General features: G+C 50.3%; 1 protein-coding gene across 3 annotated transcripts in view; it reads left to right on the top strand.

Moving 5' to 3' along the window:
* The first annotated feature begins 2,228 nt into the window (after positions 1–2,228).
* The window catches only part of SFXN5 (sideroflexin 5), a 123,724-nt gene continuing 103,347 nt past the window's right edge, over positions 2,229–22,605 (top strand). For all 3 annotated transcript variants that reach the window (XM_054065879.1, XM_054065881.1, XM_054065880.1), the window contains exons 1-2: positions 2,229–2,329; positions 11,954–12,022. In XM_054065879.1, the coding sequence (XP_053921854.1) occupies positions 2,273–2,329; positions 11,954–12,022 (126 nt within the window). In that variant the 5' untranslated portion in view covers positions 2,229–2,272. The remainder of the gene's footprint in view (positions 2,330–11,953; positions 12,023–22,605) is intronic.

The following is a 22,605-nucleotide window of genomic DNA, read 5'->3' as shown; positions in this document are numbered from 1 at the left end:
TAGGACAGAAAGGGATGGACCATTGAAGAAAGAATTAAACAATGTACCTGAAGAAAAAAAAACCTTATTTTTTGCTCTACAGGAAAGCTGGGGAGGAGCTTTTTTTCAAAGAGTGCAGGGATAGGATGAAGAGGAATGGTTTTATGTTGAAAGAGTGGATATTTAGATTAGTTAATAGGAAGAAATGTGTTCTGGCGAGGGTGGGGAGGCCCTGGCCCAAGTTTCCCAGAGACATTGTGGCTGCCCCGTCCTTGGAGGTGTTCAAGGCCAGGTTGGATGGGGCTCGGAGCAGCCTGATCCAGCGGGAGGTGTCTCTGCCCATGGCAGGGGGTGGGTACTGGATGTGCTCTAAGGTCCCTCCCAACCCAAAGTGTTCTGTGATTCTATGATTCACAAAAAAAGGGAAAGAGACGGGGGAAGTGGTGACCATGGCAGGGGCAGGCTGGCAGACCTTGCAGAGCGCAGGCACCACACAGGACCCCCTGCCTCAAGTTGCTCCAGGGCAGGTTCAGGTTGGACATCAGGAGAAATGTCTTCATGGAAAGCACTCTGAGGCTGCCCAGGGAGGTGGTGGAGTCCCCATCCCTGGAGGGGTTTAACAGACAGGTAGATGAGGTGCTCAGGGATGTGGTTTAGTAGTGGACAGGGACAGTTGGACTCGATGACGTCAAAAGTCTTTTCCAACCAAGTGAGTCTATGATGCTGTGATGATTCTCATTGCACGCAGTTGAGTTCATCACAGAGCTTGGATTCTGGAGCAAGAACTGGATTTGGAGTGAAATACTGGTGTTGCTGGTATAGGTGGAACAATTCATGCAATTCATAATATAAAATCACCTTATTCCAACAATATCTTGATGGATTTATATTTAGGGAAGACTCTAAACCTTGAGTGAAGAAGAAAGGCAGAGTGGGGCTTAATTTATACCATAACAGGCTGCCCAGGGTGGTGGTGGAGTCCCTGTCCCTGGATTTAAAAGCCGGGTAGATGAGGTGCTCAGGCATGTGGTTTACCAGTGGACAGGTATGGTTGGACTCGATGATCTCAAAGATATTTCCAACCAAGCGATTTCACAATTCTGTGATGATTCCATGTGTGGGGGCAGGGGGGACGCCTGGCTTTCTTCCAGTCCTTTTGGGGTAACACCTTGAGTTGGGATAAAGGGCTGTGGCAGCAGTCTGTGTGGAGGGAGCCAGCCCAGGGCTCATCCTCTTTGCGCACAGACTGTGACCACCTCATCCCTCACCCTGCGACCTGCAGACCCCACGTTGCCCCTCTGTTTCAAATGCAAGGTCCTACACCTGGGTCGTGACAATTCCCCATTTCAGTACAGGATGAGGGACGATGTGGTTGAGAGCAGCTCTGAGGAGAAGGACTTGGGGTGCTGGGGGAGGAGAAGCTCAACATGAGCCACCAATGTGTGCTCACAGCCCTGAAACCAACCGTGTCCTGTGCTGCACCCAAAGCAGCGTGGCCAGCAGGGAGGGAGGGGATTCTGCCCCTCTGTTCACATGAGACCTCATCTGGAGTCCTGTGTCCAGTTCTGGCATCCTCAACATAAGAAGAAAATGGAACTGTTGGAACGGGTCCAGAGGAGGCTACAAGGATGATCCAAGGGCTGGAGCACCTCCCATGCAAGGCCAAGCTGAGAGAGTTGGGGTTGTTCAGCCTCGAGAAGAGAAGGCTCCGAGGAGACCTTAGAGTGACCTTCCAGTACCTGAAGGAGATAGAAGAAAGCTGGAGAGGGACTGTTCACAAAGACCTGTGGGGATAGGACGAGGGGGAACAGGTATAAACTGGTGAGGGGCAGATTTAGATTAGACATAAGCAAGAATTTCTTCACCATGAGGGTGGTGAGGCCCTGGCCCAGGTTGCCCAGGGAAGCTGTGGCTGCCCCATCCCTGGAGGTGTTCAAGGCCAGGTTGGATGGGCCTTGGGCAGCCTGATCCAGTGGGAGGTGTCCCTGGCAGTGGGGTTGGACCTGGATGGTGTTTAAAGTCCCTTCCAACCCAAACCATTCTATTATTCTATGATTTCCCGGCAAAACCCATTAGGAGCCTCGGACTACATTTCCCACAATGCCCCGCGCCCCTCTTGCCCGGTAGGTCTGGGGCAGCGCGTGCCGCCCCCGACACCCCCAGGACTACAACTCCCGTCGTGCCCCGCGGCAGCTGCGGTTGGCGCCGTCCAATCAGCGAGGGGGCGCCGCAAGGGGCGGGCCCAAAAGGGGGCGGGGGGGGGATCGGCTTGTTTAAAGTGGCGCTTGCGGGGATGGCGGACCCGGCGGATTATCCCCCGTTCCAGCTTGGGAAGTCACGCTTCGAGCAGGTACCGACGGCGGGAGAGGGGATGGCGGGGAGGAGGGAGGACACGGAGAAGCCATAGGAGCTGCTCGCCGCCCTGCGTCGTGTCCCCCCCGCGCCATAGGGGGAGCGCCCCCCCCCTCCAGCCCCGCTCCCGCAGCACCGCGCGCTCATTGGCCCGCGGCCTCGCGGCCATTGGCTCGCGCAGCTGTCAGTCCAAGCAGCAGCGGCTGCGGGCGACGAGGAGGCGGGGATGGCGGGTTCGAGTCCCGGGGTGAGTGGCTCGAGTCACGAGGTCAATGGTTCGACTGCCGGGCTCAGTGGTTTGAGTCCCGGGGTCACGAGTTGCAGTCCCGAGGTTGTGTGTACGAGTGCTGGGCTCAGTGGTTTGAGTGCAAGGCCCAGTGGCTAGAGTCCAGAGGTCACAAGTTTAAGTCACAAGGTTGCGGATTCACGTCCCAGGCTCAGTGGTTCGAGTTCCAAGATCAATGGTTTGAGTTCATGTCCCAGGCTCAATGATTTGCATTTGCGTCCCGGGCTCAATGGTTTGAGTTTGCATCTGAGCTCAATGGTTTGCGTTTGCGTCCCGGACTCAATGGTTCGAGTCCCAGGCTCAGTGGTTTGAGTTTGCATCCCAGGCTCAATGGTTTGAGTTTGCATCCCGGGCTCAATGGTTCGAGTCCCAAGATCAATGGTTTGCATCCCAGGCTTAATGGTTTGAGTTTGCGTCCCGGGCTCAGTGGTTTGAGTTTGCAACCCGGGATCAGTGGTTTTGAGTTTGCGTCCCGGGCTCAGTGGTTTTGAGTTTGCGTCCCGGGCTCAATGGTTGGAGTTTGCGTCCCGGGCTCAATGGTTGGAGTTTGCGTCCATGCTCAGTGGTTTGAGTTTGCGTCCCGGGCTCAGTGGTTTTGAGTTTGCGTCCCGGGCTCAGTGGTTTTGAGTTTGCGTCCCAGGCTCAGTGGTTCACATTCGCATCCTGGGCTCAATGGTTCGAGTCCCAGGGTCGCCGATTCGAGCTCTGGGGATGTAGCTTTGGGTCCCAGGCTCAGTGTTTCAGGTCTCAGAGCTGCGGGTTCAAATCTGGAGGTCACGCGTTCCAGTCTCGAGTGCACGGATTCGTGTCCCAGGCTCACAGGTTCGAGTCCTGAGCTCACAGGTTTGAGTCCCGAGGTTGCGGATTCAAGTCTCGTGCTCAACAGTTCAAGTCCCAGGGCCGCAGCTTTGAGTCCGAGGCTCAGTGGTTCCAGTCCCAGGTTCAATGGTTCCAGTCCCGGGCTCGCGGGTTCCAGTCCCAGGCTCAATGGTTCAAGTCCCAGGCTCAATGGTTCAAGTCCTGAGGTCATGGGTTCAAATCTCTGGGTCGTAGCTGCAGGCAACAGGGTTGGTTTCGGGATGGGCTGGATAGGACAGTGCAAGGGATGGAGCCCTTCCTTGGTGAGCCCAGAGTTTCAGGGAGTTGAGCAGTGTGACTCCGGAGTGGGGCTGGGTGGGTGTGGGAGGCAGGGTCAGAGCGTGCAGGGTGGAGGGGATGTGGTTTGGGATGATTCTGAGTTGGGGGAATCCAAGGTTTCCATCCAGGCTTGGGGATGAAGTGATTGGGAGCAGCCCTGAGGAAAAGGGCTTGGGATGCTGGGGATGAGGAGCTCGGCATGAGCCAGCAACGTGTGCTCACAGCCCAGAAACCAACCTGGATGTCCTGGGATGCTTCCAAAGCAGCGTGGCCAGCAGGGGAAGGGAGGAGATTCTCCCCCTCTCCTCTGCTCTTGTTAGACTCTACCTGGAGTCCAGTTCTGGAATCCCCAACACAAGGAGATGGAAGTGTTGGAACGGGTCCAGAGGAGGCCATGAAGATGATGTGAGGGCTGGAGCACCTCTTCAATGAGGCCAAGCTGAGAGTTGTGGTTGTTCAGCCTGGAGAAGAGGAGGCTCTGGGGAGACCTTAGAGCAGCTTCCAGTGCCTAAAGGGACTCCAGGAAAGCTGAGGAGGGGCTCTTGATCAGGGAGTTAAGGAACAGCAAGAGTCTCCTCATTAAGACATGTCCTCCCCTCCCACTAATGGCACAGTCTACAAGGAGATTCTCTTAGAATCATAGAATCATAGAATCATAGAACGGTTTGAGTTGGAAGGGACCTTAAAGATCATCTAATTCCAACTCCCTGCCATGGGCAGGGACACCTCCCACTGGATCAGGCTGCTCAGAGCCCCATCCAACCTGGCCTTGAACACCTCCAGGGATGGGGCAGCCACCACTTCCCTTGGCAACCTGGGCCGGAGCCCCACCACCCTCATGGATAACCCACCCTTGAGGGGAGTATATCTGCATTCCTCTTCTCCTGCTGCCTTATCCGTGTTCAAGAGGTCACGGTGGAGACCTCGAAGGGACAGATCCCCCACGGTAAGGAAGGGGTGACTTCTTGCCTGAGCCAAGGGATGCTCAGGCTGGGGAGACGGAGCTTTTTAATAAGGAGAGGAGGAGGAAGAGACGCTACTCCCTTCTAGACACCACAGATGATTCGAGGCACACTTGGCAGCGAGTCAGGCACAGAATCGGTGCGTTCTGTTCATTAAGGAGCGACTGTCACTTGTAGCAACATTTAGAAAATGTTTCAAGGGGTATGGCAGGATGTTAATGATTGCGTGCGCGTTTGAGCCCAGACGTCCTCTCTCCTTGCTGCTGCTGCTGGGAGATGAGCCGGGCGCGTTTACACCACAGCCCGGATCCAGGGTGAGGGTTGCTCACCCTTAGGACTTTGAGAAAGCTTTGCTGGAGGAGCACTCTGAGCATCAGAAATCATTCCCTTTCTTTTCTGTAGTGGTTTTATTCCTGTTCTTGTAAGACATTCTGCAAAGCAGCGTGGAGGTCTGATGGAAGCTCCGGGGTGGGTCACGGTGCTGGAGTCCTGCAGGCTCTCATCCCGCACTTTCCTGCTTTCTCCCACACTTCCCTGCTTTCTCCCACTCCATCTGCTCACGTATGAAGTGGACCACCCGGTTTGGGATCTGGCCATGTTGTGGGGTTGCAGAGCAAGAGGCTGGAGTGTTGCTGGAGGTTCGGGTGCTTGGGTGGATCCTGAGGTTGGCTCTGCTTGGGTTGAGAGCACAGAATCAGACTGATTTGGGTTGGAAGGGACCATGAAAATCATCCAGTTCCAATCCAACCCCCCTGCAGTGAGCAGAGACATCTTCAACCACATTAGGTTGCTCACAGCCCCATCCAACCTGACCTTGAATGTTTCCAGGGATGGGGTAGCCACCACCTCTCTGGGCAACCTGGGCCTCCCGACCCTCACAGGAAAACATTTCTTCCTAAGATCTTGTCTCCATCTTTCCTCTTTCAGCTTAAATCCATTCCCTTCCTCATTCTATCATCGCACTCCCTGCCCAAAAGCCCCTCCCCAGCTTTCCTGGAGCTCCTTCAGGCACTGGAAGCTGCTCTAAGGTCTTCCTGGAGCCTTCTCTTCTTCAGACTGAACAACCCCAACTCTCTCAGTTTGGCCTTAGAGCAGAGGGGCTTCAGCTCTCGTATCATCTTTGTGGCTTCCTCTGGTCTTGCTGTAACAGCTCCATGTCCTTCCTGTGCTGAGGACTCCAGGCCTGGACACTGGACTCCAGGTGGGTTCTCAAGAGAGCGGAGCAGAGGGGCAGAACCCCCTCCCTTTCCTTGTTGGCCACGCCTGGAGCACCCCAGGGTATACGATTGGCTTTCTGTGCTGCAAGCGTACATCTCTTGGGCAGAAAGTTACGGTGATTTATTCCCATCATCTTAACCTTGATGTTTGCTACCAAACTTCCTGCTCAGGGGTTGCAGGATGGTGTTGGGGAGGAATGATTACGTGAGACTGAGAGCTTGGAGCAGCTTGGAGCTTGGTCCCAAGGGACCAGCACAACTTCAACCCCACCATCCTTTCCTATCAGTGCCTTTCCCCTGCACCTTTCTGCCTTTCTCACTCTTTCTGTGTCGTGTCGCTGGGATTTCTCTTGGTCCTGAGGTCTCTGCTCTAGTGATCCGGCTGATAAAAGATGCCTTATTTATTTTGGAAGGGATTAGCGATGGGTGGTTGTTTAAATTCTGGATGACAGCATTTATTTTTCCAGTGGAACGCTGCGCGGGAGCAGCTCTGGGGCTGTTTTTAGGGGAGATTTGACTCCATCTGGGGCTGCGAGAGGTGCAGGGAGCTCGGCTACACGTCATTGTCCCTTTAGGGGTTAAAACCAAGTTGTGTGATAGGAACAAAAGCTTTGGAGAGCAGACTGGACTCCCTGTGGCTTTGGTTCAGAGCAGACACCGAGGTTTCCTTCCAGAGCTCCTGGGAAGCTGAGCAGAATTTAGGACAGCGGGCGGGAGGCTCCATCCCCACCTCTGGGGAATGTGAAATTGCACTTTTCCCATCCCTGCTTTTGCAGTTCACTTCTTTTTCTTGCTCTTCAAGCAAGAGGCATTTCATTAAGTCACCTTTTTATTTGTTTCCTTGCTGGAAGGAGCCTCTGCCTCGCTGTGGAAGCGGGCTATTTTTAGGTAAACGAAGAAATGAGGACATTAAGCTTGAGCACGTGTGATAAGGACTGAATTTCCTGATGCGAACTTCTTTATTTTTTATTATTTTTATTTTTTTTCTATAAGGATTTGCTAAGTGCTCCCTTTCCTACAGCCAGAGTGTGATTGGGTGTTCCCAGTGCTCTGGGGTCTTTGCCCAGACTCTCTGGGTGAAATAAATGCATTTATAGGTAATAATCATAGAATGGTTTGGGTTGGAAGGGTCCTCAAAGCCCATCCAGTTCCAACCCCCCTGCCATGGGTAGGGACACCTCCCACTGGATCAGGCTGCTCCAAGCCCCATCCAACCTGGCCTTGAACACCTCCAGGGATGGGGCAGCCACAGCTTCTCTGGGCAACCTGGGCCAGGGCCTCACCACCATCACAGAACATTTCTTCCTAAGATCTCATCTCAATCTCCCTGCTTTCAGCTCAAAACCATTCCCCCTCCTCCCACCACTACACTCCCTGACTAAGAGTCCCTCCCCAGCTTTCCTGGAGCCCCTTTCAGCACTGGAAGCTGCTCCAATTTAAGCTCTTCAGAAGAGGAGCAGAGCTGCTTATGATCCAGGGTCACAGAATCATAGAATGGTTTGGGTTGGAAGGGACCTCAAAGCCCATCCAGTTCCAACCCCACTGCCATGGGCAGGGACACCTCCCAGTGGATCAGGTTGCTCCGAGCCCCATCCAACCTGGCCTTGAACACCTCCAGGGATGGGGCAGCCACAGCTTCTCTGGGTAACCTGTTCCAGGGCCTCACCACTCACATCACGAAGAATTTCTTCCTAACATCTAGTCTAAATCTCCCCTCTTCCAATTTAAAGCTATTTTCCCTCATCCTATCACTCCAAACCCTTTGAAAAAAATCCCTCCTCGGCTTTCCCGGAGCGCCTTTCAGTACTGGAAGCTGCTCTAAGCTCTCCCCAGATCCTTCTCTTCTCCAGGCTGAACAATCCCAACTCTCTCAGCCTGTCCTCAGAGCAGAGGTGCTCCAGCCCTTAGATCTTAAAGGTCTTTTCCAACCTTATTGATTCTGTCTTTCTAATGGTGGTTAAGTTTGGTTCACAGATGCGTTGGCTCTCGGGTATGTGCAGGTCCAGCCAAGAACGCACCAACTGCTTGAGATGAGGTTTGCGTACGCAAAGTGGTGTTTGCTGATGCCAACTGTGGCTTTCTCAGCCCCGAGGGCGTGCTGGTCCTGTTTCTCCTACGCAATCCATTGGGTCCTGCAAGCACAAACTTGGGGATGGACTGCAGAGGAGAAGAGGGAATGGAGACACCTTTGGAGTTGATGTTTATCTGTTTGCTTTGTGGAACGTGCTAAAAAAGCCAGCTGTTGGCTTTTTTACACCTTTGCCAGCCAGGATTAGATTTCAGGCAGGGAGTTTGTGTCTTGTCCTACCAGACATAAACCTCAACTCTTCCATGTACTGAAAGGTGTCCCCGTTGTGTCCCGTCCGTATCGCTTTTGTAACCATGGTTCCTCGGAGCTGCTAGCACGCACGCTCTTGGTTCTTCAACATCATGAAGTTAAATTGGAAACAACAAAGGGCTGAGAGTCTGTAGCTTCAGCCTCAACTTGCAGATGGGGTTAACCACAAGCACGTGTGCAATCCCACAGCTCCCACCTTTGCCAGGGTCCGGTTGTTGACTGGCTCAAATTGTCTTAATTTTCTTTGGTTCAGCTTGAATCTCTACTTAATTAATTTAAAGCTGATGTAAGCCTGATTTTTTTAGCTGAAAAACCCCTCCAACTTTGTACTGCTTTTGCTATGGCTTAATTAAATTAGTTTTAAAATCACACTGTAATTAAGTTGGGGAAGTTGTGCACATCTCCTGCTCTTCTTCACGGAGCTGAGGAAGGATCTGGAGAACAAGGGTTGTGAGAGGCGGCTGAGGGAACTGCGGTTGTTTAGCCTGGAGAAAAGGAGGCTGAGGGGAGACCTCATCACTGTCTACAACTGCCTGAAAGGAGGTTGTAGCGAGGTGGGTGTTGGTCTCTTCTTCCAAGTGACAAGAGGGAATGGCCTCAAGTTGCACCAGGGCAGGTTCAGATTGGCCATCAGGAAACATTTCTTCATGGAAAGAGTTCTGAGGCCCTGGCAGAGGCTGCCCAGGGAGGTGGTGGAGTCCCCATTGCTGGAGGTGTTTAAAAGCCGTGTAGATGACGTGCTCAGGCATGTGGTTTAATAGTGGACAGGTATGTTTGGACTCGATCTCAAAGGTCTTTTCCAACCAAGCGATTCTATGATTCTTGCCAGGGCTGCCTGGCAGACGCTTCCAAGGAATACTCATCCTCTTTAACATGATAAACAAGTGCCTGCTCATGGTCATTTACCCGTCTCTTGCTGCCCATCTTCAAATTCCTTGAGCCCAAATGGAATAGTTTCCTTCTAGTTTCCATGTGGGAGTTGGCTGGATCTTGCACAGACACTTCAATGAGCTGGAGCTCGTGATTGGAGCTCAGCTTTTGCAGAACTTGATCTTGTGTGCAGGCTGGTGAGAAGTGGTCCCAAAACTGCTGCCCTTAATCACGGGGAATTTGTGTTATTCAGGGTTGTTTTTTTTTTTCTGGATAACTGTTTACTACATCAGACTAAAATAAATAAAAATGAGGGGAAAGGCCACGGACTGGTATTTGGGAGCTGAAAGTCAAACTTCTGGCTATCTTGTGAGTTCCATTCCTTGCATGAATGTGGCAGCCAGAGCTGGAAATCATGGAACCATGGAATGGTTTGTGTTGGAAGGAACCACAAAGCTCAACACCCTGCCAGGGGCAGGGACACCTCCCACTGGCTCAGGCTGCTCCAAGCCCCATCCAACCTGGCCTTGAACACCTTCAGGGATGGGGCAGCCACAACTTCCCTGGGCAACCTGGGCCAGGGCCTCCCCACCCTCACAGGAAAACATTTCTTCCTGAAATCTCATCTCAATCTCCCCTCTTGCAGATTAAAACCATTCCTCCTCATGCTATCCCTGCACTCCCTGATCAACAGCCCCTCCCCAGCTTTCCTGGAACCCCTTTCAGTACCAGAAGCTGCTCTAAGGTCTCCCCAGAGCCTTCTCTTCTCCGGGCTGGACAACCCCAACTCTCTCAGGCTGCCGTAATAACAAATAGAAAGGTGAAAGCCCAAAAGCATCTAAAAGCGCCCTCAAATTCCATCATTTCCTTGTGAAATAGTGTATATTCTTACTTTGATAGGTGCCTAATAATTGCTATTGACCTTTAAAATACTTCATTAAAAATAAAGAGTAGGAAACCTGGAAATAGTGTTTACTTTGGTGCAGACTTACACACCCGCTTTCTTGACCTCTTCTCCCAAGTGACAGAGGACAGGACAAGAGGGAATGGCCTGAAGCTCCGCCAGGGGAGGTTCAGGTTGGATATCAGAAAAAAATTCTTCACGGAAAGAGTCATCGGGCACTGGAACAGCTGCCCAGGGAGGTGTTGAGTCGCCTTCCCTGGAGGTGTTTAAGGAGCGGGTGGATGAAGTGCTTAGGGACATGGTTTAGGGAGTGTTAGGAATGGTTGGACTCGATGATCCAGTGGGTCCTTTCCAACCTTGTGATTCTGTGATTCTGTGACATTATAATTTGCGGAGATAAAGATCTCATCTCAGTTTCCCCTCTTTCAGCTTTAAACCATTCTCCCTGGTGCTGTCCCTGCCCTCCCTGATCCAGAGCCCCTCCCCAGCTTTCCTGGAGCCCCTTTCAGTACTGGAAGGTGCTCTAAGGTCTCCATGAAACCTTCTCTTCTCCAGGGAAGAAGGCCTGGAGGATAAAGCAATTATGCTTCTTGGAGAAAGCCCTCAGAAAGCCCCAAGAGTTTTTTATACACAGCTTTTCCATTTTGTGAGAGTGGAAAAGCACTGCTTCTCTTATTGGGCTGTACCGTTTCTGGTTGCTGTTGTGTGTACAGGGACCTAAAGACATGAATGTTGGCTGTAAGTGTTTGGAGGAACGCTCAGCAGCTCTCCAGGGTGGAATTACCCTTTTTATTCTTGTCTTTCTTTACTGTGGACCTTACTGAATCATTTCATGGGAGCCTGGTTGAGGGCTGCTGTCCTGACCTGCTCGAATGTTTCTTGTCTGACCACAGAGCGAACGGGTTCAGGTAACGCCACCACCTGAAAACAAATCCCTCATTAAAGCATTAGACAACCTTAACTCCCCGTTTAGATGTTTGCAGCATTGGGTGAGTGTCTCCGCTGTCCCAGGATGAGAGGGGAGCAGGTGTGGGAATGGGATTGCAGCAGGATGGGTTTGAGCTGCTGAAACGTGTCCTGAGCTGAGGTTGCACAAGGCAAGGATCAGGGCAAGAGGCCGGAGCTGAACAAACAATGATCCTGGACTACTGGACCGGTGTCCCAAGAGCATCTGCAGCTTTGCAAATACTGTACTTCTAAATGAACATCTGCATTGTGCACATTTAAACTTGTGGTCTCATTACTCCGTCCTTGTGCATTGTGCTGGCGTTTGCACCTTTGTCGAGTGGGTCCAAAGTACTGATGTTCTTTTTAGAATCATAGAATCACAGAATCATTAAGGTTGGAAAAGACCTCTAAGCTCATCCAGTCTGATCGTCAGCCCAACGCCACCGTGCCTAATAAACCATGTCCCAAAGTGCTACCTCTCCACTTTATTTGAACACCTCCAGGGATGGAGACTCCACCGCAGCCCTGAGGAGCCTCATCCAATGCTTCACCACTCTTTCAGGAATGAAAGTTTTCCTAATATCCAGTCTAAACCTCCTCTGATGTGACTCGAGGCCATTTCCCCTCATCCTATTGCTTGTTACTTGGGAGAAGAGATAGCAGAGTCAAGTCCTCATCTTCTCCTTTCAGACTTCCTATCAGATATTACGCTGAAGGACCTCTGTTACTTTTCAGTTGCTACTTAGTTCTGCTGAGTCCAAGGCCAAGTTGGATGAGGCTTTGAGCCACCTCATCTGGTGGAAGGTGTTCTGGCCATGGCATGGAGGTTGAAACTGGATGGACTTTAAGGTCCCTTCCAACTCAAACCATTCTATGCATCTATGAAATAAAACCTTTTTCTGCAGCAGGTGAAAGGCAATTTGTAACTGAACACGTTTTGTTTTCTTTCCTGTCTTCCAGACTTCATTTTATGGCAGATTCAGGCACTTCTTGGACATCATCGATCCGCGCACTCTCTTTGTTACTGAGGTAATGTATTCACGCTTTGTTTTCTGAAAGTACTGTTTATTAGACAGGTTTGGATTAAAAACAATTTCTTCTGTGAACAGCGGCAGTAAACGAAGCCAGGTTTCCAGTGGGTTTCTGTCTCACAGTTGATCGATTGCCCAGCTGAGCTCTCTTAAAGCCAGAGCACAAACTTGCTTTGTATTAGACATCAGTGAATCCCCACTTGCCGGTCTTCCATCTCCCTCTGGTAACTGGTGAGACCCCAAAACTGCTTTCAGTCAAACTTGCCAGTGATGTGGTCTTTTCAGAAGGGAGATTCCTCCAAGTGTGTATGGACTAAGAAGACAGGTGAGTAGATGAGAAAGCAAGTTCTCGTGGTGGAAGTGAGCTGGTTGAGTTTCACTGTGTTTTTTCAGTGGCTGTTCTCCAGAAGACCTCTTCTAGGCAAAGTGTTGGCATTTGTTCTTAGTTGTTACCCTGGTTGTATCGGGCTTCTGGGTTTCTGGCCCATTTGTGTTTCATTTGTAGGTACTGATGGACAAAAAGCTGGACATGGGCAGGTTGAGGGAGGGGATTGTGCCCCTCTTTTCTGCTCTTGTGAGATCCAACCTGGAGTTCTGTGTCCAAATCTGGAGTCGTCAGCATAGGAAGGACATGGAGATGTTACAGCAAGACCAGAGGAGGCTACAAAAGATCATCCAAGGGCTGGAGCAGCTTCCATACGAGACAGGCTGGGAGAGTTGGGGTTGTTCAGCCTGGAGAAGAGAAAGCTCCAGGGAGACCTTAGAGCAGCCTTCCAGTACTGAAAGGGGCTCTGTGAAAGTCAGGGAGGAGCTCTTGATCAGGGATTGCAGGAATAGAATGAGGAGGAATGATTTTAATCTGCAAGAGGAAAGATTGAGATGAGATCTTAGGAAGAAATGTTTTCCTGTGAGTCTAGGAAGGCCCTGGCTGAGGTTGCTCAGAGAAGTTGTGGCTGCCCCATCCCTGGAGGTGTTCAAGGCCAGGTTGGATGGGGCTTGGAGCAGCCTGGTCCAGTGGGAGGTGTCCCTGCCCATGGCAGGAAGGTTGAAACTGGATGGGCTTTGAGGTCGCTTCTGCCCCAAACCGTTCCATAATTCTATGAAATACTCTTAATCCACTTGCTTTGGGAGTTTTAATTGTAGGATAGTGATGCTTCAGTAGACCTGCCATGCATCTTGTGAAGTCTACATGATTTCTCCTTCTCTACATGGAAACCCATTCTTGGAGCACGGAAACTGCTGTGTTGATTTTCCTGCTCATCGTGCTCTGTGTATCCCGTGTTGTGCTTTAAAATACTTGGTCCCTATGTACGTAAAACTAAAAGCTGTTTGGTTTCCTTTGATAATTTAGGTGACAAATTAAAGCCTAGAAAGGGTCTGATGAGAAAGCAGCCGTTTACGGAGAGCTTCTTCCCGCTGACAGATGGCTGCATCTTTCAGGCCCAGGGTTCTCGGGGAACAAATAAATCGCTGTTTGTCTTGGAGGAGCTCTCTAGCAAATGGAAAATAAGTCAGTGAACAAGTCTTTAATGAGAATGAAGGTTTATCGCATGGAAAATGCTGGGAAATGTAATAATATATTTTTTTTCTACATCCTTTTTTTAATTGCCGGGTGTTACATCATTGTATCCTACTGGTGCCCCTGTTTTGAGGAAGAATGAAGTGATGCCGCTGAGTGGGAGAAGCCAAAGACAGCAATACTGAGTGTAATTACTCGCAAGGGCGGCTCTGTCTTACTCATTTGGTTTTTCAGTAAAGCAAATTCATAGAATCATGGAATGGGTTGGATTGAAAGGGACCTCAAAGCCCATCCAGTTCCAACTCCCTGCCGTGGGCTCGGACACCTCCCACTGGATCAGGTTGCTCAAAGCACCATTGAACCTGGCCTTGAACACCCCCAGGGATGGGGCAGCCATGACTTCTCTGTGCAACGTGGTCCAAGGCCTCACCACCCTCACAGGAAAACATTTCTTCTTAAGATCTCATCTTAGTCTCTCCTCTTTCAGCTAAAAAACATTTCCCCCTCATCCTATCCCCGCACTCCCTGATCAAGAGACCCTCCCCAGCTTTCCTGGAGCCCCTTCAGGAACTGGAAGCTGCTCTAAGGTCTCCCCAGAGCCTTCTCTTCTCCAGACTGTACAACCCCACCTCTCTCAGCCTGTCCTCACAGCAGAGGTGCTCCAGCCCTCACATCATCTCCATGGCCTCCTCTGCACCCATTCCAACTGTTCCATCTCCTCCTTCTATTGGGGATTCCAGAACTGGACACAGGACTCCAGGTGGGGTCTCACCAGAGCAGAGCAGAGGGGCAGAATCCCCTCCCTCCCTGCTGGCCACGCTGCTTTGGATGCAGCTCAGGACACACTTGGTTTCTGAACTAGGAGCACATGTTGCTGGCTCATGTTGAGCTTCTCATCCCCCTAGCACCCCAAGTCTTTCTCATCAGAGCTTCTCTCCATTCTCCACCAAGCCTCTATTTGTGCTTGGCATTGCCCTGACTGAGCTGCAGGACCTTGTGTAAATTCATAACACAATTAAAAACTTGCTCATCTTTCTGAGGTTCCTAATCCTTAATCCTGAAGAGGTGCAGACTGGATTATGTCATAGCCATATTTGCATCCTGTGAACTCTTGTGCAGTGTGGCAGGGGCAACTGGAAGTTGGTTTCTCCAGTTTTATCTGTAGTGACTTCTGGTAGAGTAATTCAGTAGAGTCATAGCGTGGTCTGGGTTGAAAGGGACCATGAAGATCATCCAGTCCAACATCCCTGCAGGTGCAGGAACATCTTCAAATAGGTCAGCTTGCTCAGAGCCCCATCCAACCTGACCATGAATGTTTCCAGGGATGAGGCATCTCTTTGGGCAACCTGTGCCAGTGCCTCACCACCCTCAGCATAAAAAGCTTCTTCTAAATATCCAGTCTAACCCTCTCCTCTTTTCGTTTGAAACCATTCACCCTTGTCTTATCGCTACAGGCCCTACTAAAAAGCATTTCCCTGTCTTTCTTATCAGCCTCCTTTAAGTACTGAAAGGCCGCAATAACATCTCCGCGGAGTCTTCTCCAACTGAACAACCCCAATTATCCCTATCCAACCTCACTACCGGTTCTCCTTGCTTTCTGAGTGCGTTTGATATTGAAACAAGACCCCGACCTCGTGTCAATATTGCACGTCACCTCTAAAGAGGTTTTTCTCATGTGCTAATTCCTATCATTACTGCCTTTCTAATGAAATCATTCCTTATTTTTGGCAGCTGCAAATTTGCAAACTTGCCCAAGAAGCAGGAAACGTGTAATTTCAGAGGTCGAGCCCAGCGAGTCCTGTCGTCGCGACTGTGAGAAACCCCTCAGTGGGTGTAATGCCTGTTTTCGAAATGTGTGAGGTTAAAATGATTGGAATAATACTTTTAATTGCTCTGTAATTAAGGTCCATCGGGAGAAGCAGTAGGGACCAGCAAATATTTTCATAAGGCGAACTTATCCCTTCTGACAGGAGTCTGGACCGACTGTTAACGCTCCACAGGGAGCTCTTGTGGAGAAAGCTGTGGCTCTGATAATAACGTGAAATAAGAAATAAACCGAGTGCAGAGAGGACTTCTCTGCTTTCGCTTTATCTCATTGTTCGAAGCATAAATCTACAGAGCGCTGAGCATCTTGCATTCCCATATTTGGGTTTAAAATGGAAGCGGGATTAGATGTATGTTATTTATATGAACGATACCTTCTTACTCAGCAGATTGACTGTCTGTGTTTATTCAGTGTCACATCTGCTGGCTCTACTTGAACAAAAAGTTTCTGGCTCCTGTTGTCTGTCGCTGTAGATCCAATACAATAGGGCCAGCTGGAGTCAAGTCTGCCGTATGGATCATCTGTGGAGCAGCGAGACGAAATCGGAAGCCGTAGAGCTGCTGATGGCACAGAACAGCTGGATTTGGGGTGTGAGAGGTCCTGGCATCGTATCCCAAATGAGCCCCCGTGCATGGCATGGGGATGTGAGAGGTCCTGGATTCATATCCTGGACGAGCCCCTGTACTCGGCACTGGTGAGGCTTCACTTTGGATCCTGGGGTCAGTTTTGGGCCCCTCGCTCCAAGAAGGACATCGAGGGGCTGGAGCATGTCCAGAGAAGGAGGCGGAGCTGGGGAAGGGTTGGAGAACAAGGATTATGAGAGTGGCTGAGGGACCTGGGGTTGTTTAGCCTGGAGAAAAGGAGGCTGAGGGGAGACCTCATCACTGTCTACAACTGCCTGAAAGCAGGTTGTAGCGAGGTGGGTGTTGGTCTCTTCTCCCAAGTGACAGGTGATAAGACAAGAGGGAATGTCCTCAAGTTGCAGCAGGGCAGGTTCAGAATGGACATCAGGAAAAATTTTGTGGAAAGGGTTCTGAGGCCCTGACAGAGTCTCCCAGGGAGGTGGTGGAGTCCCCATCCCTGGTTGTGTTTAAAAGCCGTGTAGATGTGGTGCTCATGAATCTGGTTTAGCAGTGGACAGGTAGTGTTGGACTTGAAGATCTCAAAGGTCTTTTCCAAACAAGTGATTCTATGGTTCTAGGATTTCCAGATTTGTAGTGCTGGTGGCCAGAAGACTTTTGCTTCATGTCATGTGCCCGTAAGCCGTTGTTGCTCTGAACCTGAAAGCAGTGAAACTCGCAGGCATTGTTGTTGGGCTAATGCAGCCTCGAAACTCCGACACATGAGCAGAGTGTGGTGCGAACTGTCTCAGCGCACCCTGTCCCATCCCTAAGCTTTCTCTTAAAAGCCTCGAATGCAAAACTTGACTCCGTTTCTGTTGATTCGGCAACAGTAGTGTTGTAGTGCTGTCGGCATAATGACTGTTATTACGGTCTGTATGTGCACATATGGGTTTCTGGAGGCAGTTCTGAGCCATGTGTAGGCATCAGTTGGGATCCAAGAGAAGACAAGGCACAGATCTTTGAGACGGAAACAGCGTGCCCTTGAGCAAGAAGGACAAGGTGAAAAATTAGTACGAGGGCTCTGGTGCTGGCAAGAGGTGTCTGATGCAAGTCCATAGAATCACAGACTGGCTTGAGTTGGAAGGGACCTAAAAGCCCATCCAGTTCCAAGCCCCTGCAATGCGCAGGGACACCTCCGCCTGGACCAGTGTGCTCCAAGCCCCATCCAGCCTGGCTTTGAACACCTCCAGGGATGGTACCAGCCATGACTTCCCTTGGCAACCTGGGCCAGGGCCTCCCCACCCTCATGGGAAAACATTTCTTCCTAAGATCTCATCTCAATCTCCCCTTTCAGCTTCAAATCATTCCCCCTCATCCCATCCCTGCACTCCCTGATCAAGAGCCCCTTGCCAGCTTTCCTGGATCCCCTTTGGGTGCTGGAAGCTGCTCTAAGGTCTCCTTGGAGCCTTCTCTTCTCCAGGCTGAACAACCCCAATTCTCTCAGCCTGGCCTCTTATGGGAGGTGCTCCAGCCCTTGGACCATCAGATCCGTGTCCTTCCTGTGCTGAGGATTCCAGAACTGAACAAGGACTCCAGATGAGGTCTCGCGGGAGCAGAATAGACAGGAGGATCCCCTCCCTTACCTTCCTGGCCACACTTCTTTTGATGCAGTACATGTGTGCAGTCATCTATTGGACCCTGCACAGTTGTCCCCTATCCTGCCAAGATGCTGAAGTGATGGGTTTTGAGGATCTCAGACACCAATAAAGGGTTCCTGGAGGTGGCCATGAGTTCAGCGTGATATGGGCCACTGTCCTGCTGACATCTCTGGCTTTGTTCTTTCTCCTTTCTTTGGCTTGCCAAACGAAGCCCCTGATAACGTGACGCTTCAGCAGCTCTTTCTACAAAGGCTGAAGCATTCTGCTGATGTACTCGAGGCAATGACCTCGTGAGTCAATGTTGGCTTGAGTCTGGCAGAACCGGTTACATTAACCCTTTGAACTTAAACCTATGGGTTAAATCCAAGTCTGTTCAACCGAACGGAGTCCAGTACTGAGTTTTGGCCATGCAGCCAGCTGATGTGGCTTGTCACATGTGGCCGAGCACCCTTCCTCTCCAAAAGGTGTGGTTGGACTTGATCTTAGAGGTCTTTTCCAACCTTAATGATTCTATGGCATTGGATTCTATGGCACTGGCAGAGGCCGCTCAGGGAGGTGGTTGTGCCACCATCATTGGTGTTTAAAATCAGGGTAGGTGAGGTGCTCAGAGATCTGGTTTAGTAGTGAACAGGTACGATTGGACTTGATGATCTCAATGTCTTTTCCAACCAAATGATTCTATAGTTCTGTGATTCTATGTGGTTGCTGGCAGCTGTCCTGACCCATGATAACTCCCAGACTTTGGCTGGGAATCACCTGGCAGAGAGCTGGATGGTCTGAATCAGAGCTGAGCCAGAGATCATGCTGATGCAGCTCATGACCAGGCTCTGACTTGTTTAATAGCACAGCCATAACCATAAAACTCAGGGTCACAGATCAGTGGTAGCACATTTCATGCTTCTTATGGGCTCACTGAACTGATCTGTGGTTCAAACCTGGATATTTTCCAACTGTGGCAATAATTGAGCCTTTTTCCAAGGACTTCTTGTTGTCGGGTAGTGTTTCCCAGACTGACGTGGCTTAGGCTGCTGTGGTGGAGCACCAAGTGTGGAGCTTGTGCTTCTGGATTCCTCGGCGTGGCAGATTATTGGTGAGGCTGCACCTTGAATCCTGGGGTCAGTTTTGGGCCCTTCACTCCAAGAAGGACATTGAGGGGCTGAAGCGCATCCAGAGAAGGGAAATGGAGCTGGGGAAGGGGTAAATCTTATGAAAACTGACCGAGGGACCTGGGGTTGTTTATCCTGGAGAAAAGGAGGCTGAGGGGAGACCTCATCACTGTCTACAACTGACTGAGAGGAGGTTGTAGCAAGGTGGGTGTTGATCTCTTCTCCCAAGTGACAAGTGATAGGATGAACGGCCTCAATTTGTACCAGGGCACGTTCAGATTAGACATCAGGAAAAATTTCTTCACTGGAAGGGTTCTGAGGCCCTGGCAGAGGCTGCCCAGGGAGGTGGTGGAGTCCTCATCTCTGGAGATGTTTAGTAGCTAGGTAGATGAGGGACCTGGTTTAGTAGTGGACAGATATGGTTGGATTCGATCTCAAAGGTCTTTTCCACCTAAGCGATTCTATGATTCTATGATCCCTGGCTCCGCTTCTGGGCTTAAGGCTCTGAGAACATCCTCCGGGTGCAGATGGTCTGTCTCGCACCCTATTGTGAGAGCTGAGGCCCTATCATCCGCCACTAGAAGTGCTCCGAGTTTTATTGAGAAAAGAGGTATGAAAGAAACGTTACGGTAAAACCTGTGGTCACGTTTTTTTCCTTAAGCGAAACTATAAAAACTCAAGCACCACTTCTTCCTACAGCCAGCAGAAAAGAAATCAAACAACAATAAATATTCAAACAGTGGCACAGCCTTGTAGAGAGACCTTTTCCTCCCTGTTAAAATAGAAATGAGGTGTAATCATAGGCATCATCAACCATCACAATGATGCTCTCTCCTGCTAAAAGCCAGGGAGCGGAGCTGGTTGGTGTTTGGAGCTGCTGCACGCTGTGAAGTTGTTTCCTATTTTTTGGAGGCTCTGCTTAAAAGAATCAGAGAATCATTTGGTTGGAAAAGACCTTTGAGATCACCAAGTCCAACACTACCTGTCCACTACTAAACCAGATCTCTGAGCACCTCATCTACCCGGCTTTTAAACACAACCAGGGATGGGGACTCCACCACCTCCCTGGGCAGCCTCTGCCAGGGCCTCAGAACCCTTTCCATGAAGAAGTTTTTCCTGATGTCCAATCTGAACCTGCCCTGCTGCAACTTGAGGACATTCCCTCTCGTCCTGTCACTTGGGAGAAGAGACCAATACCCACCTCTCTACAACCTCCTTTCAGGCAGTTGTAGACAGTGATGAGGTCTCCCCTCAGCATCCTCTTCTCCAGGCTAAGCAGCCCCAGGTCCCTTAGCCACTCTCATAACCCTTGTTCTCCAGCCCCTTCCCCAGCTCTGTTCCCTTCTCTGGATGTGCTCCAGCCCCTCAATGTCCTTCTTGGAGTGAGGGACCCAAAACTGACCCCAGGATTTGAGCTGCGGCCTCACCAGCGCTGAGTCCAGGAGCCCAATCCCTTCCCTGCTCCTGCTGGCCACGCTGTATCTGATCCAGGCCAAGATGCCATTGGCCTTCTTGGCCACATGGGCCACAGCTGGCTGACGTAGAGCTGCTGTCAACCAGGTCCTTCTCCTCCAGGCAGCTTTCCAGCCACTCTTCCCCAAGCCTGGAGCTCTTTACAAGGTTGTTGTGTCCCAAGTGCAGGAGTGGACACTTGGCTTGTTGAAAACTTTCATGAAAGGGTAAAAGCCGGCCGTGTCCTTTCACCAATGAAATTTAGAAGCTGTGGGTTGTTCACTAAGACCATCTCAACCCCTCCCAGCCACGGCAAAGGCATCTTAATGTTTTGTTGGCTTTCGGTCTCACTTTTGTCTACCTTAGGCCCCATCAGCAGTGTCGCTCTAGGACTGTTTGAGAAAGTTCTCTTCTCTCCTGACGCAGCTGAAAGAGGAAATTCACGGGCACGGCAATTTTAAAAGCGAAACCAGGGTTTTTTGTTTTCTGTTTGTTCCCGTCCTAAACAAGATGGGCTCTGGCCAGGGTTGTTATAGTAACTACGAAGATTTCCTCAAGAGAAGGAGAAAAAAATAGAACACAGACCCATTCATCTCTTCCTTCCAGTTTTTCATTCAGAGTTACATGCTGTTCCGTGGAGATAATTTGCAAGACACACAGGGTAGGTAATTTCAGCGACAAAAACACATACCAATAATGAGCACAAATGGCTCTCCAGAATGTTGTGCTGGCACTCCTGCCTTATTTTCTGTCTTCGAAGGGTTGTCTTCCCTGGATCTGCAGTCGGTAGTCGTTCACCTGTCTGGCTTTTCACCTCTGGAAGTCAGGCTCTCTACGCTAGTGTGCAGTTATATTTTATTGATGCTCATGCTAGGTAATAGCTATATTCCCTAATGGGATGTGATTATGTTCCTATGGTTTTAGACAACCATGAGGACAGCAGGGCAAGGAGCTATCAAGAATAACTTCAAGAGGCTCCTGTTGTGATCTTAGAATCATAACAAGCACTCACTGAAAAATCTGACTTGCACCAGGGTTGGAGAAGGACTTGGATCGTAGACTCATCAAATGGTTTGGGTTGGAAGGGACCACAAAGCTCATCCAGTTCCAACCCCCCTCCCATTGGCAGGACACCTCCCACTGGACCAGGCTGTCCAAGGTCCCATCCAACCTGACCTTGAGAACCTCCAGGGATGGGGCAGCCATAACTTCCCTGGGCAACCTGGGCCAGGGCCTCACCACCCTCAGCGTGAAGAATTTCTTCCTAATGTCTAATCTAAATCTACCCTTTCCCAATTTAAAGCCATTCCCCCTTGTCGTATCACTCCAGGCCCTCGGAAAAAGTTCCTCCTCAGCTTCCTTGGAGCCCCTTCAGGTACTGGAAGCTGCTCTAAGGTCTCCCCAGAGCCTTCTCTTCTCCAGGCTGAACAAGCCCAACTCCGTCAGCCTGTCCTCAGACCAGAGGTGCTCCACTGTGTAATAATAATAATAATTTAGACTCTAATAATATAGCGTCTAATATAGGGTGTAATATAAAATCTAATACAAAAAACACAGGGTAGGAGTAGAGAGTGGAAAGGTTCTTTGATCAGTTCAGGCTAAAGAGGAACAATTCAGGATACAAAGAGAAGCCTCAGGGTGGTTGGATTTGCTTATCCAAGCCTGCCGAAAGCACCAGATCACCAAGCAATGCCTCCCAAATATTTGGAAGCCAAACAAATCGCTCAACTAAGCATTTTCAAAAGCCTCCTGCGGGTTATCTGTCATCCAGATGAGGAACGGTGGCTCTGGTTGGACATTTCTGCTCTAACATTGTTGTTTGGGCAGCTTTTCTTCTATTGCTGCCAGAGGACATTTCATAAATAGAACATATTTTGTCTGAAATAACATGAGGGTGATTGTGGCTCACGTAAAGCCCTGTGGGTTTGGGGTAATCACGTCAAAGCTCCTCGCCGTCACTGCAAGCTCCTCTCTCCCAGCCCTCCCGTAATGAAGGCGAGCGCCCCTGAGCTCATTACGAGCTCGCGGCCATGGGATCGGTTGCAGGGAAACGACTTTGCTCCCTTTCATGCAGACATCAAAGACTACTTTGTTGTTTCCTTGGAAGCGCCAGCAGTTACGCCAACCTGAAAGTGCCAATTAGTGAATGACTATTGTCCTGAAAACATTCAACACACAAGACATATGGAATAGCGGCAATTCCTTCACTTGGAAAGCAGGCAGGTTGGGATCTGATCCATGGCCGTCTTTATGCTGGTTGAGCTCACATCATCAGCGCCACAGTATTTTCAGCCCTGATATTTTATGTATTTCATCTATTTTATATGTTCTTGCTCTGATTAGCAGCTACTAAGAGAGGAGGAGACTCTGTAGAAAGATGCCAAATGAGGCTTTAGTGCCAGATGGGAAGAAACTCCGCAAAACCCCTGCATATTCTTAGCAAAATGTGGGCTCAGAG

Source organism: Cuculus canorus, chromosome 4 (assembly GCF_017976375.1).
Source record: "Cuculus canorus isolate bCucCan1 chromosome 4, bCucCan1.pri, whole genome shotgun sequence".
Taxonomy (NCBI): Eukaryota; Metazoa; Chordata; class Aves; order Cuculiformes; family Cuculidae; genus Cuculus; species Cuculus canorus.
Note: the sequence above shows the minus strand (reverse complement) of the source record. Positions and strands in the feature narration are given on the sequence as shown.